This window comes from Stigmatopora argus, chromosome 7, assembly GCF_051989625.1.
Source record: "Stigmatopora argus isolate UIUO_Sarg chromosome 7, RoL_Sarg_1.0, whole genome shotgun sequence".
Classification (NCBI taxonomy): domain Eukaryota; kingdom Metazoa; phylum Chordata; class Actinopteri; order Syngnathiformes; family Syngnathidae; genus Stigmatopora; species Stigmatopora argus.
Genome location: NC_135393.1, coordinates 13,418,619 through 13,434,924, shown reverse-complemented (window position 1 = coordinate 13,434,924; position 16,306 = coordinate 13,418,619). Strand labels below are relative to the sequence as shown.

At 39.7% G+C, this 16,306-nt stretch overlaps 3 protein-coding genes across 3 annotated transcripts; 1 reads left to right on the top strand and 2 right to left on the bottom strand.

Moving 5' to 3' along the window:
- Positions 1-2,025: 2,025 nt before the first annotated feature.
- hapstr1b (HUWE1 associated protein modifying stress responses b) lies at positions 2,026-6,137 on the bottom strand. The gene is made up of 4 exons (XM_077605258.1): positions 5,675-6,137; positions 3,741-3,821; positions 3,350-3,625; positions 2,026-2,713 (listed from the first exon to the last, which is right to left on the bottom strand). Exons 1-4 carry the CDS (start codon positions 5,871-5,873, stop codon positions 2,463-2,465), a joined length of 807 nt encoding a protein of 268 aa, XP_077461384.1. The 5' UTR covers positions 5,874-6,137; the 3' UTR covers positions 2,026-2,462.
- A 1,122-nt stretch (positions 6,138-7,259) lies between these two features.
- On the top strand, positions 7,260-12,768 carry abcg2b (ATP-binding cassette, sub-family G (WHITE), member 2b). Its single transcript, XM_077605196.1, has 15 exons — positions 7,260-7,411; positions 7,851-7,910; positions 8,229-8,346; positions 8,416-8,571; positions 8,707-8,864; positions 8,944-9,095; positions 9,171-9,263; positions 9,771-9,922; positions 10,302-10,453; positions 10,668-10,757; positions 10,841-10,965; positions 11,051-11,205; positions 11,277-11,366; positions 12,159-12,211; positions 12,283-12,768. The coding sequence occupies exons 1-15, from the start codon at positions 7,260-7,262 to the stop codon at positions 12,428-12,430; spliced, it is 1,854 nt and encodes a 617-aa protein (XP_077461322.1). The 3' UTR covers positions 12,431-12,768.
- A 1,220-nt stretch (positions 12,769-13,988) lies between these two features.
- On the bottom strand, positions 13,989-15,609 carry LOC144077589 (uncharacterized). The gene is made up of 2 exons (XM_077605450.1): positions 15,151-15,609; positions 13,989-14,731 (listed from the first exon to the last, which is right to left on the bottom strand). The coding sequence occupies exons 1-2, from the start codon at positions 15,517-15,519 to the stop codon at positions 14,315-14,317; spliced, it is 786 nt and encodes a 261-aa protein (XP_077461576.1). The 5' UTR covers positions 15,520-15,609; the 3' UTR covers positions 13,989-14,314.
- Positions 15,610-16,306: the final 697 nt, after the last annotated feature.

Genomic DNA, 16,306 nt, shown 5'->3' with positions numbered 1-16,306 from the left:
AAATGTGTTGGAGTCTGTAGTTGATGTAAGAACGATGTTTATTTAGTCGACATAAGGCAAATAGAACGTTTTGGAACCCCTTAGAAAGCAAACTTAGAACTTTGTTTTAATTGGATTCAGTTATAATTTGTTAAGTGCTTCTCAAGTTACTAAAAGTTAGCCTTTTATTACCATTTCATTTTTATTTATTTAAAAAATGTATGAATATTATCATTATTATTATTGTAAGACGCCATGTCAGCCAGGAGTTTACTAGTCATTTCCAATTTGCCATCTTGATTGACAGCTGAAAGCAGCGCGAGGTTCACGCTAAATTAGAAGAGATAAACTACTTAAACAGAATCATGCTCGATGTTTCCGGTAAATAACGACGCTAAAAGAATATTACATTGAAAAGTCGTCAAACCTCAAATTGCATGTTGTTTTCATTTAGGGCTGCCATTTTAAATGAGACCATTGAGGGCTAATGTATAATGTATGGTTGGAAATTGACTTGTTATGTTTACCCAAGAGACTGCAGATGTGCCAAAATGGTAACATTTCATGAATGATGAAAGAACAGGGTGGAGTGAATATAAATTACCAACGTGCATTCGCCGCAATTCTGTCGGTGGATATTAAAACGTGACTGATAACCGTCGTCACCTTTTGCTTACCTTTAATATGAGAAAGGTGATTTATTATTATTTGTTTCAAATGGGATTTCATCAGTAGCTTCATATTTGAGTGGCATAAACGCACGGGAAAGGCAAGGAAATGTTAGAATTCTAGTTTTAAAACTAAATGTGTTTTTTAAATTATGTCCAATATTAAAGTGGGAAAAGAGAAAATATTTCTATATATTTATTTTTAGATTTTTGCAAAATGCTTTTTGAAAAATTGCAATTATTCATTTAAAAATGGGAAAATCAGGAAATAGTATATACATCTATAATTTTTATTTGAATTTGATCCCAAAACAGAAAGTCTGCACTCTTAATTTACTTTCTCGGGCCGCACAAAATGATGCGGCCGCCCAGATTTGGCCCCCGGGCCCCCACTTTGACACCACTGTGGACTACAGAATAGAAAAGATATTTTTAGAAATTGCAACAATTCATTGTTCCAGACAGACATGCCAAAAGTATTTGCGCATTAATAATTAAAAGAACGTTATGAGCCTTTTGGTTTGGAACTCCTTTAATGTAATTTTATTTATTTTTGTAGAGAGATATAAGAGAAATAAAATGCACAAAGCTCAATGGCAAAATTCAGGCAAGAGAAAGTTTTTCTGAAGCGAAACCAAATCCGGCTTGGCTTGATGTAGTATTGTCTCGCTCCAAATACATCAGTCTCCACAGATAGAGGGGCTGACGTTATGTAAATGTCAGGGGATTCACTTTTGAAGTCAAATTCCATTCAAACATTAGTTGAACTAAAGAAAAAAACTACATTTTTTCCCCTCAAAGTTTTACATTTGAGAAAGAAATCAGGGAATAGGCATCAGTTACAAAACTGCATAGTACAGTTAAATTAAAAGTTTTGGGTAAATTTGTAGGATGCTGATTGAATGTGGGTTGGATTACACAAAGAACCATATGCTTTTATTTTGGCACACGCTACCTTAAATCCGACATATTGCAGTTTGTGTGAACGTGTCATGAATGGCCACTGATTGGATCAGTGGAGGCTGATTTGCAATTATCTGAATGGAAAAAGTTTACCCCCCCCCTCCCCCTCCCCCTCACCTCATTTGCAATTCCATCATAATCCTGTTAAAATAACTAAGTTATTTTCTATTGTAGTTAAATGTACTTATATTCCTGTTCCTTATGTTTTTGGTCAAAGATGCTGAAAAATCAGTATAAACAGGATATTTTTTGGGAAGAAAAAAAAATTATGCCACCAATTCAAACCATACAAGATTTTTGCACCCTTCTCTCCATTAGAAAGATGATGCAACTTGATAGTATTTGGGTCAGGGTTTTATTCAACTCCAAACCATAACCTCACACTTTCTCAACACAAAGACAGACAACTGAGAAGCCAACTTGAATTTTCTTTATTGTCGTCATGGGTTATTGTACAGGACGTCCCCAATTTAATTACCTTTTTTTGTCTTTACAATATTTCCACATATAATAACAGAGCCTACTTGTTTATTATTATTATTATTTACACACATTACATAAAGATTGTATCACAAAGCATGTGTTAACTAAAATACGAAATCGGGGGGAGCATGTGTGTTCATATGTTGGGTATCTTCCATTGTAAACACGAGTGTAAACATAAATAGTGCACGATGCTTGGTAACAAAAATAATGGAGGGGGGGCACACACACTCGAAGGCGGATAACATACCAGCGTGTGTTGAAATGAAGTCTAATATTGCAATTTCAACAAATGTAGCAATGCAGCTAGGATGGTGCATTAGAGGCTAGGAAGGTCGGCAGAGTTTCAGTTCTAATCGGGGGTGGCACTCAGAGCATCCGGTTACGCTTGTGCGTGGGCGAGTCCGTGATGACGTCGGCGCAGGGGGCGGCGGCCCGCTTGCGGTTGGCGGCCGAATCCAGATGGAGGGCCATCTCCTCGCTGATGAAGGTGTTGAGGTCCACGTCGTGGAGGCCGTTGCGGCGCCGCCCGTGGGAGGGCGCCACTGCCGGGTGGGTGGGCGAGCCGGGCGGGGGGCCCGACGAGCGCACGGAGATGCTCGCCATGGCGCCGCTGAGACCTGAGGAAAGTGAAAATGGTTTCATTGTCCATTTAACACTAGCGTAAGTAGCATGTGAGCACCTCGCTCGCCCTTTGACATTTTGCTTTACAGTCGCGTGTTTTCCATTCGTTAATGCTACTTAATGTGTGATTACATTCCTTTTACCTTTAAATTAAAATTCAATGAAGGACCAAAGCTGCCGTTATTCTTGCTTTTACTTTAGATGGCTGTTTTTAGTGGCACGGTGGATATAGAAGCATTCCCTTTATGATTTTGTATGTGCATTTTGAATTGAAAGTTAGAATTGTCAATTGATGAATCATCATTCATGACATCTGAATTAAACCTGGGTAAACAAAACTAGTTCATTTTGTGAGCTTAACTCTGGACTAGTTTGCGAGTAAAAATAAACTTTCCCCAACACAGCCAGCAGGTATTTTGCCTCTCATCCTGAGTCCAGCTGTCTCAGCTTTGTAGCCGTGCATGCCAGACAGCATGTTTGGCCTTTCCTGTGTTTTCAGCTGTATTGGGAGATCATTTATCGTCAAAGTTGGCCTCTTTCTCTCAGTGGAGAAACTAAATACAACAAAATGTGTGAATCTGAATACCGTAAATTCGACCACAAAGTCAGACGGCGATCAAATCTGTACTGACCGTGCAAGGCTATGGCTTCTCTGAAAGGCTGGAGGTCCGTCTCCACGGAGCTGCCCGTTTCCGCCGGGGGCGGCCGGCTGGCGGCCACCATGGCTGCCCTGGTCGGGGCCCGGGCGGCCCTGGGAGGGGGGTTCTTGCCGCACAGGAAGCTGATGAGATCCTCGCGCCGGATGGTTCTCCGGCGCTTTTTCACCCACGCCATAACCTCCTTGTTCCTGCGCTGGTAGCCGATCTGGATCCCCAGGTCGTAGCTGCGCTGGCGGACCTCCGTGCTCTCTGGACAACAACAAAAGTGTTTTTTTTTTCCTATTGAAGCTGCTGAAATGAATGGAGCTTATCTCTATAGACTGCGTTGGGTTAACAGCACAGAAAATATACTGTTCATTCTCACCTTTGTACATGTTAGTTACAGCAGTGGCAGCATTCTGGAAGGGCACCCACAGGGAAAGGCCTTGCTGTTGGCATTCTCTGTCTGTAATCAAATTTCACACAAAAATAATAATAAATAATTCACCGATTTTTTTCCCAAGGTTTCTGGACCTGAGAATCCCCCCGCCCCCCTTTCCACAGCATGAAATACTTTAATATTCGGACTAAAGACTGATACTTTTTTCTTTCTATTAGAACAAAAAAAAAAAAAACATTCACCCTATGTATTTGCTTTACGGGTTGTGGTCTGCTCAAAGTCTCTAGTGACCAGTGGCTCAAAGCCGTAGAAGTAAGCAACATCAACATAGACGTGTCAAACAATGAAAGTCACTAAGAATATTGTTTAATTGGTTCGACCAATAAAATTCATATTAATCAAGTGTTTGTAGGTTTTCAGCCTGAAGGCAAATGTTGTTTTCGTGGGTTAAAAACATCAAACATCTGGTGCGTCAGTACTGTATAGGCAGGTCAGAGTCAGTCGCTCGGTCTTTAAAGCAAATCCCCTGCGATTAATCTGATCAAAGATGATGAGCTGCCGGTGTTTACATGAACTTTCCTGTCAGGGTTGTTTTTCCTTGTTCTTTTGTACATATTAAGCTTTTTTAAAACTACTTGCTTTCCCACCGTGAAAATATATATGGACAATCCCCAGCCTTGCTAACGAGACACCCTTTCTGATTCATTCATTCATCATACAGCACCGTCTTGCCAATCTCAAGCGTCTAACCACTTTGCAGAAATTTGATGATCCAGCCAATCAAGAGAAGGAGGCGGGTCTGCAGACGTGACCAAAAGCAATTATCTGGTTGAATACAATGTCTGAGTGCAAAGTGGTTCTTTTAAATAGGCCGTTTTCCAACGTTTGAGCAGAAATAAACTTAATTTCTGCCTTAAAAGAGGGCCTTAGACAGGGGCTAAAAAGTTTTTTGACAGCAAACGATGCTTCGCGAGTTTGAGGCGGAGTCACCGTCCAATCAGCAGCCGTATATTTTTGAAGGTTCCTCTGAAAAAGGTCTCAATTGGAGCTTGCCCAGATTGATCTGTTTGATATATGTATTGCAGATATTTGGAACAATGAGTTAGTGATTATCACGTTTTGTAAATACCAAATAAATGATGTAATAAAAACTTGACCATTGATTTGAAGCTGAGCTAATTATAAGTCGTTGGTTGTTTCTAACCTATTTAATTGATGAATATGTAGCAGGAAATCACAAACGTGAAGGCCTATTGTTCAAGAATTTTGAAGCTCAAATGGCCTCCAATTTGAAATAAATAAGTTAAATTGATCTAGGGTGTTTTAGCAATCTTTTACACCGTAAAAATGCCATTATCAATTCGCACACCTGGTATAGTGTTTACAAATGGTATTCATTCATAATTAATTTCACCTGCAGTTTTCCGGGGTGAATGTACCGGCAACAGGGCTCGGTAGCAGATGTTCTTGTCATCATACGAGGTTCCAATAATTCAAGAACTGGGGCTCGTTTACTGAATTTTTAGATCACAAAGGCGCTAAGTGCAGTTAAATTTCGTGTCTAGAACCCAAAATACGTGGTTGTCAACTATAGAACACCCTTTCGACTAAAAGACTTCAATGTGGTTCCACTTCTGCCGAAAACGCCGTGACTGGCTGGAGGCTGAAAGCTAACGTTAGCATCGAGCTACACGATCACACCCGGTATGGCGATTAAAATATGTTTAACAGGAATGATCGTTCTAACACTATGATAAAGGATAAACTGGCAGCTTGTTGCAAGGCTGGCGACCAGTAAAGGACGGCTAAAGAGCGGCGAACTTGCTTTAGCTGGTGTCCTTTGTGTAGCAAATATTAGCATTAGCCTAAGCTAAAGCCGTCACCCCCGACCCTCCGCCCGTCTGTCACCATCGGCGAACCTTTGTAGAGCTGCGCCACCGCCGTGGCCGAGTTCTGGAAGAGGTGCCACAGCTTCTGCTGGTTTTGCTCCGTGTCTTCGTCGCCGAGCGGCTCGCTCTGTTCGGCGGCGGACAGACACTGGCGCTCCCACTTGGAGAACCAGTGTTCGGGGCCGTGTTCCTGGATCTCGGCTTCTCCCTCCTCCTTCCTTTCCTCCATGGCTAACGGGTTAGCCTTGAAGCTAGCTCTTCGCGAGGAATCGCCGGGACTTTTGGGCTTCTGTTCGGCACTTTGAGAGAGAGAATGGTGTGCCACAGGCCACTGGCACGGTAAGTGGGGTAACGCGGATAATTGTCACTTGAGCCGCATTGTGTTGTCTGCTGGTCCGCCCTCCGTGCACAATACATACGTACGAAGACAGACCACCGCACCAGAATGACAACACCAGAATATCGGCGTTTAGCCCCGCCTTCCTTGCGTCCTTCCGAAAGGCAATTGGCTACGGCAACACCCCAGTATGGCTTTATTAATGGAGGACCAAAACTAAAATAAAATTGTAAATAAATACGACTATAAAAAAACAAAACAGAAATACAATTCAAAACAAAAAGGTTCATATTAAAATACACAAGGAAAAAATAGATCTAATATTAAGAAACAAGTTCATTCATTCATTTTCCATAGTGCTTATCCTCACATGGGTCGTGGGGTGCTTGAGCATATCTTAGGCAACAACTGCTACTACACTTTGAATTGGTCGCCAGCCAATAGAAATAAAAATATGCATTTTAAAAAAACGTGTGGAAAATAAATGCAAAAATAAATATAGAAATATATAATTAAATATCAATCAATAAGAACCAAGCAACAGAAAAAAGACAAGAAAATGACAGCTACCCCATTTTTTTAACTTTGGATTATTTTTACATAAAATTATTGATGCTAAACAAAATAATGAAATTCCAAGCTGTTTCATACATTGACGTCACGTTTTGACCCCTGACATAATGGAGAGTCACTGTTACAGTGACCAGTTCCGTCTAGTGTTCAAACTGAGAATTGCAACAGAATGTAGGCTGGACACAAGCTTCTAACATGGGCCATATTCAATGATATTTTCATAATTTACTGCGAGCCAATAAAAACCGGGCAGCGGGCCACAGTTGAAATAGCATTGAGTTGAATAAAACATAGAAGCTAATTTTCATTAAAACCAACAACTGAATCAATCATAACTGTTTTAAAGCAAGGAAAACAATATTAATCAGTTATATGTGACCCCAGGAAATTGCTTTTGTTTGCTCAATAATATTGTAAATAATATCCAGCCCAAGGTTTTAATTAAAAAAAATCTAAAACTTCTACACCAACACACATGTGAGTGTTTATGCTCATATGTTATCAGGAGCAACTATCAGATGAGGCTCTTGGCTGCAATTGGTGAGATTAAAGTGCACTAAAAGTTCAACATGGTGCTGGCTTTTTTTTTCTTTTTCTATGTTTGAGTGTGAGAGTCCAAAGATTAAATCATTTTATTGCTCTGTGCACGTTTCTCGCTTCCCCGTGAAAACTCCAACGCCGTTGTTTACTTGTAATATTTTCATCATGACCAAGGGACAGCAGGTTGTGTTTGACCTGGAAGACAACTTCCAGAAACGGGGACCCACGCTGACCTTCAGCAACCTGCACTACTGCGTCCGGGAGAGCAGATGCTGTCGAACGAAATCTCGAGAAAAGTACATCTTGAAAGATGTCAGGTAAGAGGCCACCTTTTCAGCACTGTTGAAAAAAAGCAATCAAATGTGTTTTTTCATGAATGAAATTAATTTTAGAAAATGCAGTCCATGTTATTTTTGTTTTCATTTTTACAGGTACAGAAATATTTTCATATGTTGATCCCCAAAAAACTCATACTATTAAACTATTATTATAAGTATTTTTTATTCAGTTACTGTAAATTGATCGAGCTTATTCAAATTAATACAATTATGCACTCCAGTTTGTACTCTCTGTTTTATATGCAACAATAAATTAATTAATAATTAAATAGTGACTGAATTCACAAAAAATATTTAAAAAATCTATATTTATGTTATTAAATTCCACTATTTCTTAAACGGCAAAATAATTATTTTGAAAGCCAAATAAAACGGCATTTTCTAAAAGAATCTTATTGTGTTTCTTTTGTTGTTGCAGCGGCATCATGAGAAGTGGAATGAATGCCATCATGGGTGCCACTGGAAGCGGTAAAACATCGTAAGAAGCGCACATTTTTATTCTATATTTGCAAATTCAAACATTTCACCCTGCAGGAATGACACTTTCATCACATTCAACCAAAGGCAAAAGTACTTATAGTAATATTTCATATTTGAATGCTCTGCTCCTGTATTCAAATGCAACATCTGGAGGACACAGACTTTAATAATATTGAATGCCTAACTACTCCATGTAAGAAAATTAGGCTTTTGTAAAATAATTTAAATGTATATAATTATTTAAACACATTTCCCTCCTACCACTGATGTAGCCTTAATCAGTTCCCAGTTCACGCCATTGTTGCTCATTATGTAGGCTTCTGGATGTCATTGCGGGGAGAAAAGATCCAACCGGACTTCGTCAAGGGACTGTCCTGGTAGATGGCAAGGCTGTGACTTCTAAACTCAGGCTGAGTTCTGCTTATGTAGTCCAGGTACACCACAACTACCTACAGATGTTTTTTGTGTGTGCATGGTGACTTCAAGGATAATGAAATTGTTAGGATGACATTCTAATGGGAACGCTGACTGTGCGGGAGAACCTACTCTTCAGTGCTAACCTACGTCTGGATCCCAAGCGATACTCTTCTGCAGACAAACGCACACAAGTGGATGCCATCCTTGACGATCTGGGACTGACTGACTGTGCAAACACCAAGGTGGGACTTTTGTGTTAGAAATAGTTTCAAGCACTTCAGAAAAGCACCCATCATAAGAAAACAATGTTATAGTGACAACTTTGTTCACATCATATAATGCCGTTTATTCGTTATTCCGTTGGTGCTTACGTGCAGATCGGAACCGAGTTCCTGCGCGGCGTATCAGGCGGGGAGAGGAAGCGCTGTAGCATTGGGATGGAACTCATCACTGCGCCCTCTCTGCTCTTCCTGGATGAGCCTACCACGGGCCTGGACTCCAACACAGCCAACTGTATCATTGGCCTACTGCACAAGTACTGTACCACCAACAACATCATGACACAAGATACCACACGGATGATATCTTCACCCACACTCTTCTGGTGCTTCCAGACTGTCCAGACGAGGCAAAACGGTCATCTTCTCCATCCACCAGCCTCGCTTTTCTATATTCAGACGTTTCGACCACTTGACGCTGATGCACAAAGGCGAAGTGGTATACGCAGGAGCGGCCCAGGGCACTCTCCAATACTTCACAGACCTCGGTTCATACTACTCTCACAATATATGGTCTACTTGTATTTTTTCTTGTCAATTTTGACGTCAACACATTGCTCCAGGTTTTCAAATTGAGTCATTTGACAACCCTGCTGACTTCTTCATGGACATCACCAATGGAGAAGCCCAGTCAACCTTTCAGGAAATCAATACAAGTATGGAATCACATTTTTTCCAGCCATCATTAAGAATATATATATATATATATATATATATATATATATATATATATATATATATATATATATATATATATATATATTATGCTATGTCTTGGCTCTTATTTTTTGTAGAAACAGGATTGCAGTGTTAAGATGTTTCAAAAAGCTTCCCAATTACTTGGTGTTTTGAAACATACTGTAACTTGCACAAAGCGATTTCACAAAAATGTTTTTTTTGTATCCCCCACAAAGTTTGCTGGCTCCTCCTGTATGTTGCATTGAACTCAAATGAACTAATCTCTTGTGTGAATGGCAACACATTTTTATTTTTATGTTCAACTGTTACAATATTTGACTGATAAAGATGGAGGAACTAAGACTATATTTTATTTGTATATAATATTTTTTGAAATTCCCACAGTCCTACCTTATATACCATAAGTCAATGAAAAAAATGTGTTCATTACTTTATGATATGGGTGTCCTTTTTATCTACAACAGGTGACTGCAAGAACATCCTGGCAGTCAAGTATTATCAGTCACAGCTGGGTCAAAATATGCTTCACGAGCTGGACTGCATAAACCGCAATGTGGCAGATGGCGTCATAGCTCAGAAAATGACGGCTGAATACGCCACTTCCTTCCTCGAGCAAGTCAGTCTTTCACTTTGGTTTATCCCTTACCTAAAATACTCCCCTATACTAGATAGTGCTACACCTACCTGTGTTTTGAAACCAGTATTTTTTGCTAGTTTAATCACAACAGATATATTTATCAAATCTTGAATGGCCAAAATGGGTTTTCTCTACCTAACAGGGCCGATTTTTGCTATGAGCAATATGAGCAACCACCTATGGTGCTATATATTTGGGGGCGCACCTTGAATATGTTTTATTTATTTATACTACCAGTTGTCTAGACTATTATTCCTCATTTCCAAGACATATTAATGCACAATTATTGTCTTTCCTTCTGATGAACCCTGTTTTTTTTTGCAATCATTACAGTAACAAACTTTGGTGTGTGCCACAGATGCGTGTGGTGTGCGGCAGGACTGCGCTGAATATTCTGAGGAACCCGCAGACGTCATATGCTCAGCTGGCTCTCAACATTTTTTTTGCTATCCTCGTGGGCCTCATTTATTACCAAATGCCTTTAACCCTGCCTGAAGCCTTACAAAATAGGTACAAAGGACATAAAACCCCCAAAATCTTTTAAAAAATCTATTTTTGTTTATGTCTATTGTTTTGCCCATGTAGACCAGGTTATATGTATTATATAGAGATGCACCGAAAATTTAATGGGCAATTTTTTTCTGCCAAAATGTTACTCACAATGTGGTTTCAGTCCGAAATGCTTTTTTAACACTGATGACTTCTTGTAATTCTTCTTGGGCAGATTCGGCGCCTTTTTCTTTCTCATTATCAACATGGTTTTTGGGAATCTCTCTGCTGTGGAACTCTTCATCAATGAAAGGGCGATCTTCATGTGAGCAAACTTTTCAAACATCTTATTCCTCTTTGATTAAAAATAATGACGCTCATTGTTGCTTTTAAAAAAAAATTGTACAGCCACGAAAACTCCAGCGGCTATTACCGCACGTCCGTCTACTTCCTTTCGAAGATCTTTGCCGACCTCATCCCCAACCGCATTGTTCCCATCTTCATCTTTTCATCCATTGCCTACTACATGATGGGTAATCCAGCACATACACTTGACAGTTTTGGAATCCTTCTTGTTATCCTTCTAGAATCCTTCAATCTGGTTTCAATTGTATGCAGGGCTGAAGTCTGCATTTTCAGCCTTCCTGTGTTTTGCACTGACCATGTCCATGGTCAGCCTCGCAGGGGTCAGCTTGGCCTTCTTGGTCTCAGCCAGCGTGTCATCCTTCGCAATGGCTAACATCCTCATTGCGCTCCCTTTTGTCTTCATGATGGTTCGGCAATCTCCATTGTCCATTGGTGGTGTTTTCACTTTTTGCTTTACAGCATTTGTCCTTTTTTACAGGTGTTTGGCGGTTACTTGGTCAACCTTAATGCCATGCTGAGCTGGCTGTCTTGGCTCAAGTGGGTCAGCATCTTCAGATATGGACTCAATGTAAGTATCTGCCTCATAGTAGGGCTCTTTGACATATACTTTTGATTACCATAGTGCACATGTGTCAAAGTGGTGGCCCGGGGGCCAAATCTGGCCCGCCGCATCATTTTGTGTGGCCCGGGAAAGTAAATCATGAGTGCCGACTTTCTGTTTTAGGATCAAATTAAAATGAAGAGTATAGATGTATATTAAATTTCCTGATTTTCCCCCTTTCAAATCAATAATTGTAATTTTTTAATCAATTTTTTCTGTGTTTTTAGTTCAAAAATCATTTTGTAAAATCTAAAAATATATTTAAAAAAGGCTCATATAAACATTGTTTTAGATCTATAAAAAAACTGAATATTCAGGGCTTTTAATCCATTTATTAAAAAAACTCAAATATTATATCAAAAATGGTCCGGCCCACGTGAAATCAAGTTGACGTTAAAGCGGCCCGCGAACCAACCCGAGTCTGACACCCTTGCCATAGTGTATAAAAGTACTTTGTTCAAGTGTAAGGTGGCTAAATTTGCCTGACTATAGGTAGGCCACTAGGTAGGAAGATGAGAACCATATTAATCTCCCATAGAAGAAATTCAGGTATCTGGCAGCGATCACATTTATGTGCAAAATAAGAAGCAATTGGATACATGTGTGTGTGTGTGTGTGTGTGTGTGTGTGTGTGTGTGTGTGTGTGTGTGTGTGTGAGTTTGAGTGTGGTTACACAGTGGTTTAAATGCAAAATGTTACTATTAATCCCATCCCATTAGGAGTAATCCTTCAACTTCTTTGCTTCTTTTTCTCTTCAAGGCTGCATTCATCAATGAGATGGCAGGACAGCTCTTCTATGCCAACACAACCATGTGAGGGGAAGCACAACTGTGACTCACTAGAACTCAACAACCAAAATTCATGATTGAAATCTGTCCTGCAGTGTCCCAGGCGAGCTGTTCCTCTCGATCCAGGACATCGACTACTCCACATGGGGGTTCTGGGAGAACCAAGTTGCGCTTCTTGGGATCATGTTGATCTGCATGGTCCTTTCCTATATACAGCTGCGAAGAATCAACCGATGGAAGTGAGGCATTAGGACCCAGGTGAACATTTCTTTATTTTAAGGGTCCCCAAAAACTTCCTCTATAAAAGTTCCTTTGGAATTTTGAAAAAAAGATCTCTGTCTAGATTTATCCATCAACACTAAACTGTGCATGTACAACATAACAGGTTGCACAGAGAAGTCTTAAAGAGAATTCCTAAAATTGAAAAGGCAGCTACTTTTATTCAAAGCAAACGTTTTGGAGGTAAATACCTCATGGTTTACATCCTGAAAGTACTATTCTAGTAGTTTGTATAATAATTGTTGTACAGTGGTTCCAAAGCCAGAAAAATATCAACATGTGTTTATAAAGTTATTGGCTGAGAAAAATGATTCTGATTCTGAAAAGGGATTTTTGAAGTCAAACAGTGTTAACCACCAACAGCAGTTTTGCCTTTTGTCACAATGGTGCACAAATACTTTAAATCTCAAGGACCAATGACTGAATTGAAATGGAAGTCAAAAACTTTGTGTCTCTGTAGACCAACTCCATAGGAAATTTGCCTAAATTTTATTATATTATTTAAATCAATAGGCATCATATTATGCTTAGGTGTAGATGCCTAGCAAATGATCATTTATTGTAATTTCCTGACCGCACGTGTTTTAACATTTGACTGCAAAGCGGATAATCCACCGTTATAAGATCACACAGTTCAGGCACGAGGCAGGTGAGTGCAGTAATCCATTTTCTAAGACTTTTCACAAAGCTTCTTATTGCGACGGAAACCACATTAGGTTCCTCAACGAACAACATACGATAGTCCGGTTCCTTAGCCTGGTTGCCTCAACTCCTCTCAAGATTAACTAACATAATAACACAAGACTATCTTACCTCCTAAGATTAGGTGCGCTAATTAGTTCAAGCATCAGACATATTGGGATGACACGGTGAATGTTAGATTGTCAGCTAGCTTATTCTTACAGATGTTTAGTCTTTAAGGTTTTTCCCTCCAGATTAATTGCAACTTTTAAAGACAGTAATTCAGTAGTAATGAAAAATAATTAGACAGCAATTATTTTTTTTGCATGGGAAGTTATATTTAAACATAATTTTTTTTAAAGGTGAAAACATCTTTAGTTAAGGATCAAAAGAAATAATTCATGAGATTAGTTTATTCACCATAAAAGCATGATTCTGTCTTTAAAGATTTGAAATCGCATCTCAGTAGCAAAACCGTTGTTGAAATTTGATGTATTATACACTTGTGCACAAATTGATATGATTGGTGAGTCCAAATCCAAGAGTTCATAATTTTCATGTATATTTATTTTCAATGTAATTGAATTTTTTATCAATATTATTATTACTTGATAGTGGTATTATTATTAACATACTTTATTTATTACAACACAGTGTAGAGTATTGGTTTAAATTGTTGCTGGAAAAAAAGTAAAGAATTTGTCCTAGCTATCCATTATCAGGTTTATAAATCAAAACTCTGTTTTGTTAATCCAAAACAAAATTAAAAAAGAAAATACTTTTTGGGATTTAAAGAAATCACAAATTTTGACTCTATTTGGCATTTAAGTGCTAACAAATGAAGCAGTCATTTGTGTATTTATTGCTGCCTAAAGGCATACAGAGTAAATATATAATATACATCCAGGACATGTGTTTAAATACCAGCAACCTTTTCTGACAAATGACTAGTATTTCTGTCTAAATATGGAAAGTTAATATGGAAATTGTCCATATAAGAATTATAAGTTTTGTTTTCATCATGGTGCAAGGTTACAAACTAGATAATGGTTGTTAACTTTGGTTTCCAAATGAAGCAAACATTCCCCGTGTTTTCAGTTGTCATAGTCAACATTTAGCGTGCTGTTGTCAAGGTTTGAAGACCAGGTTTAAGTTCCAAAGGAGGGTTCAGAAGCTCTTCACGCTAGTGATCTTTCTGCGTGCCGTCGTAACAGGATTGTTCTCCAGTCCCCGAAGCCACTCGGTACACTTGAGCACCACACGTTCATCCACCCTACCGCTCAGTTCCCCGTCGTCCTCATACTCCACGTCGTCGTAGCGATGCCGCTCGTTCAGCAGGGACACCTTAACCATGGAGCTCACATCACTGCGGGTCCTGGCTGGGGCCCCTGCCCGGCAGTTGGGCCGTAGGGATGGGGAGGGGGCCGGGTATTGAGCCTTTCTGGCTCGCCTGGAATCTGGGAAGCTTCCAGAAATGTTGTTGTTGTTGCGCCTCTGGAGTAGCAGGACAGCCTCGGGGGTCAGGGTCAGTGTGAACCGGGTTTCCTCCGGGCGGGGTTTGACACGGGTTGTCGTTGGATTAGTCTGAATGAATGACATTTGTTGGGAATAGTGTATCAAAACAGAACTAAGGCTTCAAAATATTGGTTAAGAGTTTCAAATTAGTGTGTTTCTGAATAGCACACGTTTCTGGGCTAGATCAAAATGGATTATGCAGATTTTCAAATGATTGTTTTCAACCAGTGTAAATGTTTGAAAACAGGATTAAGGTTTTGAAAGAAAAGTTAAACACTGGCTCAAGGTGTTTTTTTTTGTTCAGTTTTATTGTATCAATTAAAATGAATAGTTTTGAGATAAGGTATTTCAATGTATCAAGGCAGAATTCAGGTTTAAAAGAAATGATTGGGTTTCAAGTGGATAATGTTTCAAAGTAAAGTTTCAATTAAACCTTTAAAATGACACAGCTAGTTTTCTGGCTTGAAATTTCAAAGTAGGATACTAACCTGCCGCGTCTTGGACAAAGACTCCCCAGAGCTGGAGGCAGGGAGACTCTCTGGAGGCCTCCTGGGTGAGGGTCCCTGTTTCCTGGGCTCTGGGAACCCCCTAACTGCAGTAGGCAGGTAGCTCCGTGATGGGCTCTTCTTGCTCAGCTGTTTGAGGTTGGACGCTAGGCGTTCCTTCACCGATATGCCTTCTTTGGGGGGTGCTGCCTTGTCCATCTTGCTGCCTGAGCCCACCATTGGGACAGGTGGGATGAAGGGCATCTTAGACACACAAAGGAACAAGTAGGCCAAGATCTCAGTCTTGCGTTGGAACCTTAGGAAGCGACTGGGGAAGAAGGAGAGCAGATATCTGTGAGCATCCCGGGCCATGCGGGTGGGCGCACTAGGACAGACTACGAGAATGCACTGGTGCACACATGCCTTGCTTGGGGTCACCTAAAGACTGCGTGTGCTAATGATGCCTTGGCTCAGCCCGCCGTAAATAGACGTGAACTTGTAATCCGATCCAGCTAACGTGATCCAATGATGAGACGTTGGCCGCTTCAAAGTGCAAATGAAAACATCAAGGCTTTAAGTTCTCTTACATTTAATGTGGATCATTTGCATATAGGTGATTTTGGAAAGTTGGGGTCAAAGGTCATTACAGGCCATTTTAAGTTAAGGACCAATGCAAAGGATGTGCCAAAATTTCACTTTGAAAAAAATAAAAAAACCACTTATATTTAAACATCTTTTGTATAGTCTCCTATGAAACATCCTAGCAAATAGCTGACTCGTTTTTTGGTATAAATAGCGATGATAAAAATGAAAATGAGATTTAAACCAAGTGTTTGCACTCCCAAGTATAATTTTCAAATAGGCTTAGTGTTTCAAGCTAAAGATCGGTTTTCAATCCCCAGTAAGGTTTGATTGCTGAATTATAAACCTTTGTTGTGTTTTCAATTTACAGTTCACCCCTTGGTCAACCAAATCAAATATATTTATTAATAGATTTCAAAATAAAATAATGACATGACAATTAAAACACACAGGGCTGCAGGTAATATAGTAGGTCATTGATAACAAGTAGGTCATTGATAACAGGTCTTGAAATGCACGTGAAGAAGGCGATGACATCGGGGGCAGGAATGATGAGCATCTTTGAAATGATTCAGGA